The 13,040-nt window shown below is 34.9% G+C and overlaps 2 protein-coding genes and 1 non-coding gene across 5 annotated transcripts; 1 reads left to right on the top strand and 2 right to left on the bottom strand.

Moving 5' to 3' along the window:
• Nucleotides 1-92: 92 nt before the first annotated feature.
• B0001.2 (uncharacterized protein) lies at nucleotides 93-4,589 on the bottom strand. Its single transcript, NM_069907.4, has 11 exons — nucleotides 4,524-4,589; nucleotides 4,279-4,450; nucleotides 4,094-4,224; nucleotides 3,021-3,714; nucleotides 2,617-2,973; nucleotides 1,981-2,081; nucleotides 1,687-1,927; nucleotides 1,523-1,642; nucleotides 1,148-1,470; nucleotides 505-866; nucleotides 93-448 (listed from the first exon to the last, which is right to left on the bottom strand). The coding sequence occupies exons 1-11, from the start codon at nucleotides 4,574-4,576 to the stop codon at nucleotides 222-224; spliced, it is 2,781 nt and encodes a 926-aa protein (NP_502308.2). The 5' UTR covers nucleotides 4,577-4,589; the 3' UTR covers nucleotides 93-221.
• Nucleotides 4,590-4,803: 214 nt separating this feature from the next.
• B0001.7 (Movement protein) lies at nucleotides 4,804-7,857 on the bottom strand (the record flags this gene model as incomplete). Of its 3 annotated transcripts, none has more annotated exons than NM_001268698.3 (13): nucleotides 4,804-5,068; nucleotides 5,121-5,259; nucleotides 5,315-5,380; nucleotides 5,427-5,537; nucleotides 5,584-5,750; nucleotides 5,800-5,881; nucleotides 5,934-6,127; nucleotides 6,260-6,557; nucleotides 6,607-6,942; nucleotides 7,002-7,256; nucleotides 7,303-7,368; nucleotides 7,413-7,571; nucleotides 7,615-7,857. In NM_001268698.3, 13 exons carry the CDS (start codon nucleotides 7,852-7,854, stop codon nucleotides 4,986-4,988), a joined length of 2,196 nt encoding a protein of 731 aa, NP_001255627.1. The 3 variants fall into 3 exon arrangements, with proteins under 3 accessions (NP_001255627.1, NP_001255628.1, NP_001255629.1); NM_001268699.4 differs by having other exon boundaries at nucleotides 5,934-6,139; NM_001268700.3 differs by lacking the exons at nucleotides 5,584-5,750; nucleotides 5,800-5,881; nucleotides 5,934-6,127; ... (4 more) ...; nucleotides 7,413-7,571; nucleotides 7,615-7,857 and having other exon boundaries at nucleotides 4,986-5,068; nucleotides 5,427-5,504.
• A 3,551-nt stretch (nucleotides 7,858-11,408) lies between these two features.
• On the top strand, nucleotides 11,409-11,429 carry 21ur-15547. The gene has a single exon (NR_056766.1).
• Nucleotides 11,430-13,040: the final 1,611 nt, after the last annotated feature.

The following is a 13,040-nucleotide window of genomic DNA, read 5'->3' on the forward strand; positions in this document are numbered from 1 at the left end:
TAAAGTATTTTGTAGGAACATTTTCTGGTTAAAATATAAAGTAGGTATGAAAGTAATGGAAAAGAACATAACGGAACAGCAAAAAAAATATAAAAACTATTTCGCACTTTTTATTTCGGATGCATTGTAAAATTACACGTTTAAAATACAAAAAACATAATTTAAAATGTTTGGAAATTCGTTCAAAACATTCCATTTCGAGTTTTGTAAAAGCTTCATACTCAACGTGAAGACGATTGAAGCTTGATCAGCAAATCCGTATCGATATTTCTTTTGTTCATTTCATCAACGATATCTTCGTTGCTCAAAATTTTGCACACTTGAACGAACTGCGAATAAATGGTCTCGCTTGGCATGCACGTCAATTTTGTGCGGAACAAGTTGTTCACTTGTCGATCCGAGTCATTCTTCTCTATTTTAAAGACTTCGTCGATGTCTTGATTTTCCACTGAAAAATTATTTATTTTTGAAAAATTCAGCTGTAATTTTCTTTTATCTGCTCACTTTTCTCACCGCGTCCAATATTGACGAAGCACACGCTTTCCTCACGAACAAGATCCTCGTCAACGAAAAGATCATCATCTTCAAGAAGTTTGAACGTCGCATTCATTAGAATCTTCTTTTTCGGAATTGGACGATCTTCTGTGCACAACATCAGTTTTCCGATCCATTTTGGTGCACCAATTGGCTCCATGAGACCAACATTTTTTGTAAGAAGACATTCATCGCTGCAAATCACTTTAAATTCCACCTCCCCCTTGGAATTAGATGTAAAGTACTGTGGACAATCGAACAATTCGACGACTTTTCCATCTTTATCGAGAATCACTTCATAGAGGTGGCGAGATTCCATTTTTTCAACATTTCTGAAATTAGATATAAAATTTAAAAAAATTATATTATCCAGGCGCAAAATGTCACGATTTTTTAGCCAAAAACACGGCGCAAAAAGGTATGCGGCTTTAAAGAGTACTGTAATTTCAAAATTTCGTTGCTGCGCAATTTTAATCGATTTTTCGTCGTTTTCCTCGCGATTTGTTGAAATTTATGTTTTCAATTTTTTTTCTGAAAAAAGCGTGTTGAGACCGTATATTTTAGCAAAAAAATCGGAATTTTTCTGGACAAAAATTTCTAGTCAAACTCTCACTTGAAGACATTTTTATCCGTTATATTCTTCTTCATATCGCTCATCTTTTGTCCTTCAATTCGAGGGAAAACCACCATTCTAATGAAGTCTCCGTCATGACAAGTGACCCATCCAAAGCGTTTCCCATCGTCTTTATTATCAGTTTCCGCCGAAGCTCTTCCATTGCTCAACTGATTCCTTGCATGAGTCATTTTTCCATCCTGGACTGTGTCGAAAAGTTCACAAACTGTTACAAATAATGACAAACACTTTAGCTTGATCAATTTACGAATTCCTGGAGCATTCCATGCTTGGTGGAATTCAGTGAGAAGTTGGATGTGTTTCTGTAATTTAGTAATTCGTTATGAAATTTTTTTAGAATTACAGTAACCCTACCGACTGAAACACTTTCGAAACAATCCAACACCATTCATTTCGCTCCACGATATTCCACATTTTGATGCTAATTTTCACTCCTCTTGAGCAATCTTCTGGAAGTTTATTGAATTTGTCTACCTGAAAAATATAAGATCATTAATATTATTGATGTTCACACAAACAATTTTTCCAATGAAACTATGATATGTCTCGGGATTCAGACGTTCTCCAGACTGTGGAAAGTATGTCTCAACAATTAGTTGCAGCTCAATCGAATCATTCGATACAATTCCGTCCATGAGTTTTCCAAGTGGTTTCACGTATTTCTTACATTCCCATTTGTCACCATTAGATGCAAAAAGACCATTGAAGAAGTGGCCTGGCTCAATGCCATCATTCTTAGAGACATAATAGACTGATTGCCTGAAAAATTAGATGATTTTATTTTTTTTAGATACTAATATTAGAAGGCTTACTTGTGATCATCGAGAAGCCACAAAAACGCAATCTTTTCCTTTCCATACAAATGTTTTCCGTTATTCGGTTTCAACGAGGTGATCACAGCTCTTTTCAGAACCTGAAATAATAATCATTCTGTAATTTTTTCTATCATAAATTTGCTAAAGTTAATTAAGACTGCTGTTTCTTGTTGAATTTTTGGTGTTTTTTGTTAAAAAAAAAAAATATTTTTCTAAATTCTTTGTTTTCTCGTGTTTTTGTTTCATTTTTTTTCAGAAAAAGTGAGCGAAAATGTGGGTCAATACACGTTGATACCCAACAGAAAAGTAACCTGTCACTAACTAGAAAAGACGTAAATTTTTAGATTTCACTTTTTTCCTTAAAAAAACAACACTCGAAATTATAACTAGAGTATATACCAAAATATTGAAACTTTTTTCAAAATACAGTATCAAACTTTCAAAGTGTTTTTTTCGTTTTTGTTCTTGAAAAAAAATTATATATTTTTTGGTTCAAATCTCAAATAAATTTCTTTTGTTAACAAACGTTGGTCTTTTTTTGTGAAAATTCTGGTGAGAAACACCTAAAAATGACACAATAAACGAATTCTACAGCTTCAGTTTTTATAAAATTCACATTCTCCCAAAACGTACAAGTGGATTCTCCGTAGAAATCAATGGTTTGAATCCTTTTTTATGAATCACCGGTTCAGAATTATTCGTTGGAACTGGCTGACGATTCATCATTTGTGGAGGAATTGCCATATTTGACATATACGGCATTGAATACATAAGTGGATTGGGAATTGCTCCAAAATGTCCAATTGGTCTCATTGGATGCATGATTCCTGGTGGTCCCATTTGCCAGTTCATTGGAGAAGGTTCAGGTAGATGTGAATAGTTGATTTTTGGTACATTGGATGAATATTCCTTTTTTTCGCTTGAATTATTAATTTTTTCTTCTGACTTCTTATTTTCTACATTTTTCTTTGGTTTTGATGGACGAGAATCCTGAAAGAAAGACTAAAAAATTGTTGGAAAATATCTCCATTACAAACCGTAGATGAACTATTTTCATTCTCCGAATCCCCCGAATCCTCCGAATCTTTTTCAGATTTTATGACATTTTTGAAAAACCAAGTCGCTTGTTTTCCGTCACCGGCTTGGAACAATTTTCGGTGCTTGATCAATACATCGACTTTAGATTCACTGGTAACAATTTTTTTGCTAATTGCAATAGTTCCCAGGAATCTATCCTCGACAGATTGTCCTTGAACGTGTCCAGCCGGAAATTGAAAGTTTCTGATTTTCACTTGTGGTCCGTTGCCGGCCCATGTTACAGAGTAATTTTCGATTTTTTCAATTTTTTCGAAATGTTTCACATTGAATCTCGGTGTATCTGCAGTTGGATTTGATGGAAAGTATTTTACGAAATCTTTTTTCGTAAACCGAATTTCAACCCAATCACCAATTTGTAGTTGACTCTTTTCGATTATTCCGTCGGTTCCTGGATATGTGAGGTTGCAAGTAACGAAAACTGCGTTATTTCGTTGATTTTTTCCAGTAACAACTCCGATAATATATTTTGTGTATTCTTCTTTCGATTTTGCTTCAGATTTTTTTGCATTCGATTTATTCTCTTTTCTTTCAGTTAGAACACCCGCCGTTTTGGAGATCACTTCTATTTTTCCATCCGATAATCCTTGCCAAACGAACTTCGAGTATAGACCGATACGTTGTTCCTCTGGCAATCTGAATAAAAAAATCAAAAGTATATTAAAGTACGACACAATACTATCAAGATGCGAGATATTCATCAAAAATACGGCTAATGGTCCCGACAGGACAAATTTCTGTTAAATGCGAAAAGTTGTGCGCCTTTAAAAAGTACTGTAGTTTCGAACTTTCGCCGCTGCAAAACTTTTGCCGATTTTTCGATAAAAAATATAAGAAATCCGAGAGAAAAACCTTGAAAAATCGATGAAAATTTCAACGCTTGGATCCTACAGTACTTTTTAAAGGCGCACACCTTTCGAATTTAGAAAAAACTTTTTCGTGTCAAGACCGGGAACTGTATTTTTTGACGCAAAAAATCGAAAAATCTCACATCTGAGTGATACAAAAATCTTACCTAGACACAATAATATTATGGTTTGTTCCAGCCTCTCCTGGAGCCTGGCCTTTACAAGCAACATCTCCAAATTCTTTCGTTTTATAAAATGGAGCAAGTCCACTAGTTAGAACTCCTGTGTCACCGGATACCTGAATAAATAATTAATAAAAACAAATATTTAAGAAAATTAAGCTTTTACTAACCTCAACAGTATCTGTTCTCACTTCAGTTTTTAAAGACCTGAACGCATCTTCCACTTTTGAATAAGAAATCGGAATATTATTCTCAACATTGATTTGGCAAAAGTCTCCCAGAAAGATCATGTGGATGTTCAGAATATCTTCGTTAACATCGAACTCGATTCCATCTGTTGGACTGAAAGTTGAAAATATTTATTAAACCTAATTCGAGAAAATATTATTTTATTTAGAAAAAATAGCAAACTCACGAGACTACGGCGACTTTCCCATTTGATTTTCGTTGTGCGGCTAATCCGAGCATTATTTATGACTAAAATATATTAACGGTCAATGTTTCAAGACGGGAAACTTTGTAATAGAAAACAGGACATCTGGGGGCGTTTTTTAATCAATCGGCAATTAAATAAAGTGAAAAATGTTTTGCTTCACTAAACAAAATTCTTTCTGGCCTCTCAATGCTCTCAAGAAGATACAACTTTCCGGTGGAAACGGATGGTACATATGAACAGAGATACAAAGTTTAATAAGAAACTGGGAAACTTTTATAAAATACAACAAATACGGGGCGCGATTAATGCGCAAGTTGGACAGAAACCGTGAAAAACTCGGCACCCGGCAAGTTATAAAGAACACGTTTTCAGGTAGGGAGATCTGTCTCAATATGATTAAATAACATGCAAAACAGAAGAAAAAGTTAGTAGTCATCATAATTATTCATCTGAAGGTGGCGTGAGACTTTTCAGCGGAGGAGACGTCGATGATTTTTCAGAACCGGAGGATCCTTTTTTCGAGTCTGAAATTAATTTTTTGTTTATTTATAGTAGCTAATATAGATAATTGTTTACCAGTTGATAAAGCTGCTGAACTCGAAAATTGCTTTGAGGCTATGAACGATCTGTTGAAAGCATTGTGAGGATTGTAGTATTCCGTTATAATAAACGGATTGCTCTGAGCAGAATCAATAATCCATTGATATTTGTGAGTCTATAATAATATTAATATAAAACTTTATTATCTTTATAAAAAAAATTCAACTTACCGGGCTTTCCGTTTGCGTCACTTGAATTTTCTTTCGAAGAATAACCACACAATATATGGCTCCTGGCTGTAATAATTAATTTTATGTTTCGAACGAAACGACTTTATCTTACAATGGGATTTTTGATAATTCCATCAGCATCGAAAATTATCGGAAAGTTTTTGGAAGTGTATGTGTTTCTGTTTAACATGTCCTTTGATTTGTAAGACACTTGTTCCTCTATCTGAAAATGAACCGAATTAAAGTTATCATAATTTCTGAAAACATACAAACAACTGAAACAGATCGATGCGACAATTGAATGGTGAAAGTTTCTTTGTTCCAGATATCCATTTCCATCGAAATTGCAGATGAGCCGTTTCCTCTTTCTTCTGGATCAGCTTCACATACGCATAGTCACCAACATTCAACTCAAAATCATCGAAAATGAAGTGAACTGAATATATTCAATGTGTTCAAATAATTTTTTTTCTGAAAAGTTATACCACTGGAGTTATAATTATCAAAGAACCATAAGATTCCGGTTTTCGCATGAGCCATAATCTTTTCGACGAGCGCATGACCTTCCTGAAAAAAGCAAAAAATTAATTTCGAAAAAAAATATAGGCCTAGAGCGAACCAATGATTCTCCGGTATATGACGAGAATTTCTTCGGTTTCGGTTGGTACTTCCGAAGTTGTGTGGAATTATATGCTGTTTGAATTTGAATGTTGTTTCCCATGTAATAATCTCGACGCTGCTCCTGATAATGGGGATTTTGATGGGGCTGTTGATACTTCAATGTAGTCACTCCAGTATTGTTTGTAATAGTTCCTGAATTAGAGGCTGTAAATGAGACATCATTATTGGAAATAAGCCATGGAATCTTAACTAGGTCTTGAATAACATTGCTTCTAATTCATGTGATGAATCGAATTTCACATGAAATCTGTCAAATTTACTTACGCTTTTCTATAGGAATGATGTGAGAAGTCTCCATGGCGTCTCGTTGGGAAATTGCCTCGATTCGCACGCTCTGCGAATTTTCCACCATATTTTCAGCGCCGCTCACAATGAGCGAATAGATTACTCTCCAGCAAACTCCACTCATTCTACGGATTCTCGATGATGTCTTCTCCAGGACTATCTGCATGAACGCTCCCGAAATTAAAGACGATTTTTTATCGATGACAGGTCCAAACATTTGTAATTCGAACAACATCGGATGATCGGTGCTTTTCACCAAAATACATGAAATCATGACCTAAAAAAAATAAAATAATTAAAATACATTTAGGATAGATTTTTCTCACTCGAACAATTTTACCACATTGAACAACACCGACGCCACACGGACTGTTGATGGGTAAATATTCTTGAATGCTCAATCGATATCCAGATCTCGTGCTCATATACTTATCCAAATCTTTTGACTGCACATCAAATTGGATCCATTGGCCTACTAGCGGAGACAACATTGGACTGTCTACTTCTCTATGTTTTGGTGGCTGCGGAAATTTCGCCGTATGATCTGCTTCCAAGGAAACCTGTGGTGACCAACAATAAAGATAATTTTTTTGTGGGAACACTTCTGTTACGAATCCGGCGTGACGAGCGATAGAGTTAGACGGCAAAGGGGGTGATTCATTCTGAAAAAGTTTTAATACTTTAATTTTGAAATTTCTAATTAATCGAATGTGTGTTAAACCTCTTTGTTGTGTCTTTCACGAATGAACTCAGCAATTTCTCTGAGATCTTTGTCACTGAACTCGCCATCGGTCTGAGCTTTTCCATCAACCACCGACATTATCCAACTGCAACCGCGTAATGATCCTCCACAATACTGAACTATGAAGGAAACGTTATCTCTATTGTCCTCTAAGTACTGCCGATAAGCGCTGGATCCGAGCACACGGCCAAATCCAGGAATCATGTACAGCTCCGCCGTGAGATGAGGATCGCGCTGAAAATTTAGTTATTTAAAAATGGAATTATGACCTTGCACTAACTTCGAAATATGACATGTTGCTATATGGATTCACAAGCGGGACGACCACTTCACTATACAAAACCGTCTGAAAGTTTTGCCGTCAATTGAGCGAAACAGTTCACGTCCAACCTTTTCATGACAAAGTTCTGAAGCCTTTCGTTTCATAAATACAGTTCCATATGATACACTCATCTCGTAAGCTTTGAGAATCAAAGGCCATGGTGAACATGAAGCAACCGTCGCGTCAGGATATAAACCAACAATCATCCAAGTGCCCAATGTGAAATTCTGAAATAAAAATTAGAGAACTCGTTTATTCAACTTCACTTACTGAGAATATCGGTGAATTTGATCTTGGAAAAGAGACTTCTACACAGGAAGTGAACACCCAAACTCCAATTTCTGTTGTTGTGTTTCGAACGACAACTCCTAATGTATTGATGATTGTTGTCACTTTCCTTACTCTCGGTTGTGGTGGCGGTTCGTTAGATCGATCACTTTGTGTGGCAAAAGTAACCACACACGGTTTTTCTTTGCCCTTCGGTAAAGAGGGAACTTTTGTTCCCGACATTATCTGAAAAAAAACGATAATTTTAGCACAAATCTGAAAATTTAAAACAAAATATGGGTTTTTAAATAGTTTTCGCACATTTTTTTGCAATTTAATTGATAAAAAACCATTTATAAATCAACCTATTCGCGTTTCAGCGAAAGGAAACAAATGAAAATTGAGAAAATAGGTCACAAAAATTAGACTGCTCGCGGTGAGGGTCTCACAGCGAAGCAATTCAAATTACAATTCATGCCATGCGCCTTTGAAACTACAGTAACCATTAAATGCATTCAAAGCGCTTTAAAAATTGTAATTTATTTAAATAATTTTAAAATTCAAATCTAAGCAGTAATAAATTTTGAAAATTGATAAAGTTTAAAAAATTAACTAGAAAACCATAATTTTAGCTTAAAATCGGAAAATTTACAACAAAATGCGGGTTTTCAAAAAGTTTTCGCATAATTTTTCGCAATTTGAATTAGTAATACAATTTTAAAATTCAATTTTTGCAGTTTCAGCGAAAACAAACCAACAAAAATGAAGAAATTATGTCACAAAAAAGATTTCTCGCGGTGAAGGTATCGCAGCGAAAAAGTTAAATTTTAAAATTATGTCATGCGCCTTTAAAACTACAGTAACCTGTAAATGCATTCAAACTACTTTCAAAAAACATGTTTTTCTTTAAATTTAATATTAAATTCCATTTTCTAGTAATAATTTTTTTAAATTTAAATTCTAATAGTATATTTTTTTAGCGGAAAAAAAAACTAATATGAGTAGATATATATATATATATACCAGCCGATGACCGCGCCTCCGGCGCGGCCAACGACTGGCGGAGTTTAAAATGTATAACACATAGATGTCCTTTTAATCATTCAAAAATATATCATTAAAAAAGTTGAAACTTCATCGATTAAATCGCATTTTCTTCTTCCATGGTATTCGATTCAGAAAATTCAAAGAGACAGTTAGAATGTTCTGATTTTTCTACACTCAAAATTATAAAACTGCGTTGCGTGTACGCCAAAATAGTCCCCGCCTTTTTCTCGTTCACTCACGGGGAAAAGGCAAAAAGCGGTACCCCAGGTAATATCAGCATCATTCGAGGTCCGCGCACCACACTATTTTTCTCACTGTTGGGGTGGCGAGCTGTCCCCCTCCCCCGAAAAAATTCCACAGAGTTACAGTTTTTTCAATAAGTTAATAACTTTCCTTAACTGGAGAAGTCTGAATAATTAACTACTAATAGTAAGTTCTTTGAATATAGATGTGACGAAACAAATAAAAACTCCTACAGTTATAGGAGGTTGTAGAGCATTTCAGAACTTTTTTGAATTTTCCAGATGATTCTAGAACATTCTAGAATTTTCTTGAAACTTCCAGAAGGTGCTGAAACAAAAATTGATTCCAGAACCAAAATTGGAATTTCCCGCCAAATGTTTTCCTCAGAAAATTTGAATTTCCCGTCAAAATCTTTTTCTCAGAAAATTTGAATTTCCCGCCAAAATTTTTCTTGGAAATTTGAATTCCCGCCAAAATTTCTTTTCTCATAAATTTTGAAGTTCTCGCCCATATTTTTAAGGGTCCCACCACGATGGGTCTCGCCAGTTCGAGGTGGTACTTAAGCTAACAAAAAGTTTCTCAGAAAATTTGAATTTCCCGCCAAAAATTTTTTCTCAGAAATTTTGAGTTTTCGGTCAAAATTTATGGGTCTCACCACGAATGTTCCAGAATTTTTTTCGAATTTTCCAGAAGGTTCTGGAACTTTCCAGAAGGTTCTGGAACTTTCCAGAAAGTTCTGGAACATTCCAGAATTTTCTCGAATTTTCCAGAAGTTCTAGAACATTATAGAATTTTCTGGAATTTTCCAGATGATTCCAAAACCAAAATTGAAATTCCCGCCAAAATCTTTTTCTCAGAAAATTTGAATTTCCCTCCAAAAATTTTTTTACTGAAAATTTGAATTTCCTGCTAAAATTTTTTTCACTGAAAATTTGAATTTCCCGCCAAAATTTTTTTCACTGAAAATTTGAATTTCCCGCCAAAATTTTTTTCACTTAAAATTTGAATTTCCCGCCAACATTTTGGGTCTCACCACGAAGGGTATCACCACGATGGGTCTCACCACGAAGGGTCTCACCACGATGGGTCTCACCACGAAGGGTGCCACGCCCACTATTCTCACTGAAATTCGGGCGTGACGTCACAGACTACAAAGACTACATAGACTACAAACTCCGGACAGACGAACTGTATTTTTTTTATATATAGTTAATGATATATATATGCATGCAATGGGCAGAAATATAGAATTTGGTAAATCAACGTCAGCATTAAAAACTGAATAAAAATTGTGAATACGTTTATGATAGATTGAAACGCACGTTTTATGCTTTGGATGCATGAGGACGGAAGAGTATTTCAAATATCTGAAAAATAATAATTAAAATTATTTCTATCATGTTTCAATAGATATTTCGTGATAATAATTTGTTGAAAAATGTAGATTAATAGTGCTAAAAATTGAAACTTAGGCTTAATCTTATGACCACAATTCTTTATTTCCAATTCCCACTACTCTCGCGCATTGTGTCCGCAACTTCGCTCCACAGAACGTGGTAACACTAAATACTGAACACACGAAATATAATAATTCACATATACCAACGTACAACTTGAAATGTGATATTTATATTCAGAAGGCTAGATCATCTTGTCTGAAAGTTATCTAAATCCACACAAAGAAATAGAAGGTAAGTCGAAAATCTACTACTCAACATTTTTATAAAAATATCGATTTTTTCGTATCCACACTCTTCCTCAGAGTCACGTGACTTTGAAAAGGATATTCAAGGTTTTGAAACTGCAAAGCTCAAACTTTTCCCATCTAATATCTCTCGATTTCATTGTCGCAAGAATACCACGTCTTCCTTCTTCCAATATGATTTATGGCCGTGGTCACAGAAAATTCTCGGGTACCTCTCTTTTCTAGGACCTTTCTTTCAAACAGCCGGCTGCGTTTACACATGAGATGGTTAGGAGAGGTTTCTAGGCTATCCAGGAAAGCAAAAAAACGCCTCTCACTCACTAGTCAGGATTAGGATTTACTCAGGCACGAGGCATCCACTTCTGGTTTATCCTCTGAAAAACGCGTTTTTAGAAAGTATTATGGCATCACAATCGCTGCATAAAGCTGCTCTTATACAAAGTATCTCGTGTTCTAAAGCTTAGAAGGCAATAAGACACGAAGACACGCTTTCAGACATCTACTATAAAATCTTGACAAAAAATTAGGCGCAGGTTACCTGCCATGATTAATTTTATGAAACTGTCAGTTTTGGGCACGTTATGTATGTCTCACTTATGACACAAATGCAGTAGGTGGTAGGGCTTAGGGCTGAAACTTTTAAGTTTTTTTTTGGGACCAAAAAAATTAAAAAATCCGAAAAAAAAACAGAGTGCCGTGTCGAGTCTCGACTCGAGACTATTCTGAATTAAAATTCATAAAAACATGTATTTTATACAGTTTTTACAGTTGTGTATTTTAATACATTTTGCAACATCCCCATTAAAAATAAACTCGGGCAACAAACATTTTTGGTTTTTCAAAAATTTCAATTTTTGGTTTTTTGGTCCAAAATTATTTTTTGGTTCCATCCCAAAAGCCAGTATATGGGTGTAGCTTCGTTCTAAATGATTTTGTTTTATAGCGAACCTTTTGACGTAGTATGTTGTCATTATCTTCATCATTGTACAGCAAAACAAACCAAACATATTAGCGGATCACTCATTTTACTGTTGTTTATTGCCCCCCTCTATCTCCACACTCTATGCCTCTTGACATTACCGATAGTCCTCTTGCCCTCCTTTTGTTGCCATCTGCTGTCCGCATCTCTCTCTCTCTCTACCTCTTCTTCCAAGTTTATCGATTTTTGTTAGCAGAACATACGATATTGGCAATTCGAAGCCATAACGTGGTTGTTGCTGCCACTGTTTCGAAAGCTATAACATTTATGTTTCCCCCCGCTCTGGAAAAAAATTGTGTTGCGATTTCTCTTTCTTTCGTTTGTTTATTTCGCATTTGAAGCCTCTGGTGTTCCATTTTTCAAACAAGTCAATTTCTCGGAATTTATTTCCAAACTTTTTGTAAAACGATTGTTGCTCAATTCTGCCAGAATTAAGTGAATTTATTACTCATGTATGATATTTAATATAAGCTATTTTAAGAACAATTATTCCTGCCTCATACGCTCACTGACAAAGCGCACATGTTATTTGAGTTTTCAATTAACTAATTGATTTGTGAATCTACACTGCAGTGGGCAGGTATATCGGTTTCAATACCGACTTCGCTACGAAAGAAATTTTAACTTAAAAAAATTTAAAATTTCAATGAAAGTTTGTGAAAAATTTCAAGATCTGACCTCAAGCGAAAATACTTTAAAATTACGTTATCATTTCAAAAACTATAGAAATGTTTTGATCTACGGTTTTCACACATCTAGCTAAACTTTTTTCAAATAGTTTAATGCTATTTACTTGCCAATATGAATTGAAACTATTTTAGAGTATATCTGAAAAATTATAGTTGCAGTTTTTGACATTTGATGCTAACCGGACACAAATCAATAGGATTTTTGTATTGACTTAGTATTTTTTGAAATTTTCAGCGAAATTCTGAAAGGCACACCTTGTGCATATCTAACTTCCACATGAGTGTTGTTTTCAGTTGTGTTGTTTCTCTTCTTCCAACTGTATAATAAAAACCCCCTAGAACATTTATGAGGCTCTTCACCCTTTTATCAATCTGCGTGCCAAAATTCGAACGAATAGTTAGTAGGCAGGCACGTAGGTATGTTTGTTCTGACCTTCTTCGCTCAACTTTAGCGGTTTATATTTCGGTTGTTCATGTGAAGCTGTAAAAATTGAATTGGGGACCATTTTCCAAAAAACTATATATTTGACTTTTTCGTTGATTGCACCAAAATAGGGTTTCAACTATTTTCTTCCATGTATCATTAACTTAATATATGCCTACTCGTTTTTAAGATTACACCCAGAAGCACAAATGTAAAGCTCTGCTATGTTCTGTATCATTTCGTTTCCATCATTTCTCGCCGTTTTCATATCAAAAAACTTAGAATGGGAGAATCTGTCAATTAGTAAACGTATACATTTTTTGGCACCTGTAATTCAGATAA

Source organism: Caenorhabditis elegans, chromosome IV (assembly GCF_000002985.6).
Source record: "Caenorhabditis elegans chromosome IV".
NCBI classification, from domain to species: Eukaryota; Metazoa; Nematoda; class Chromadorea; order Rhabditida; family Rhabditidae; genus Caenorhabditis; species Caenorhabditis elegans.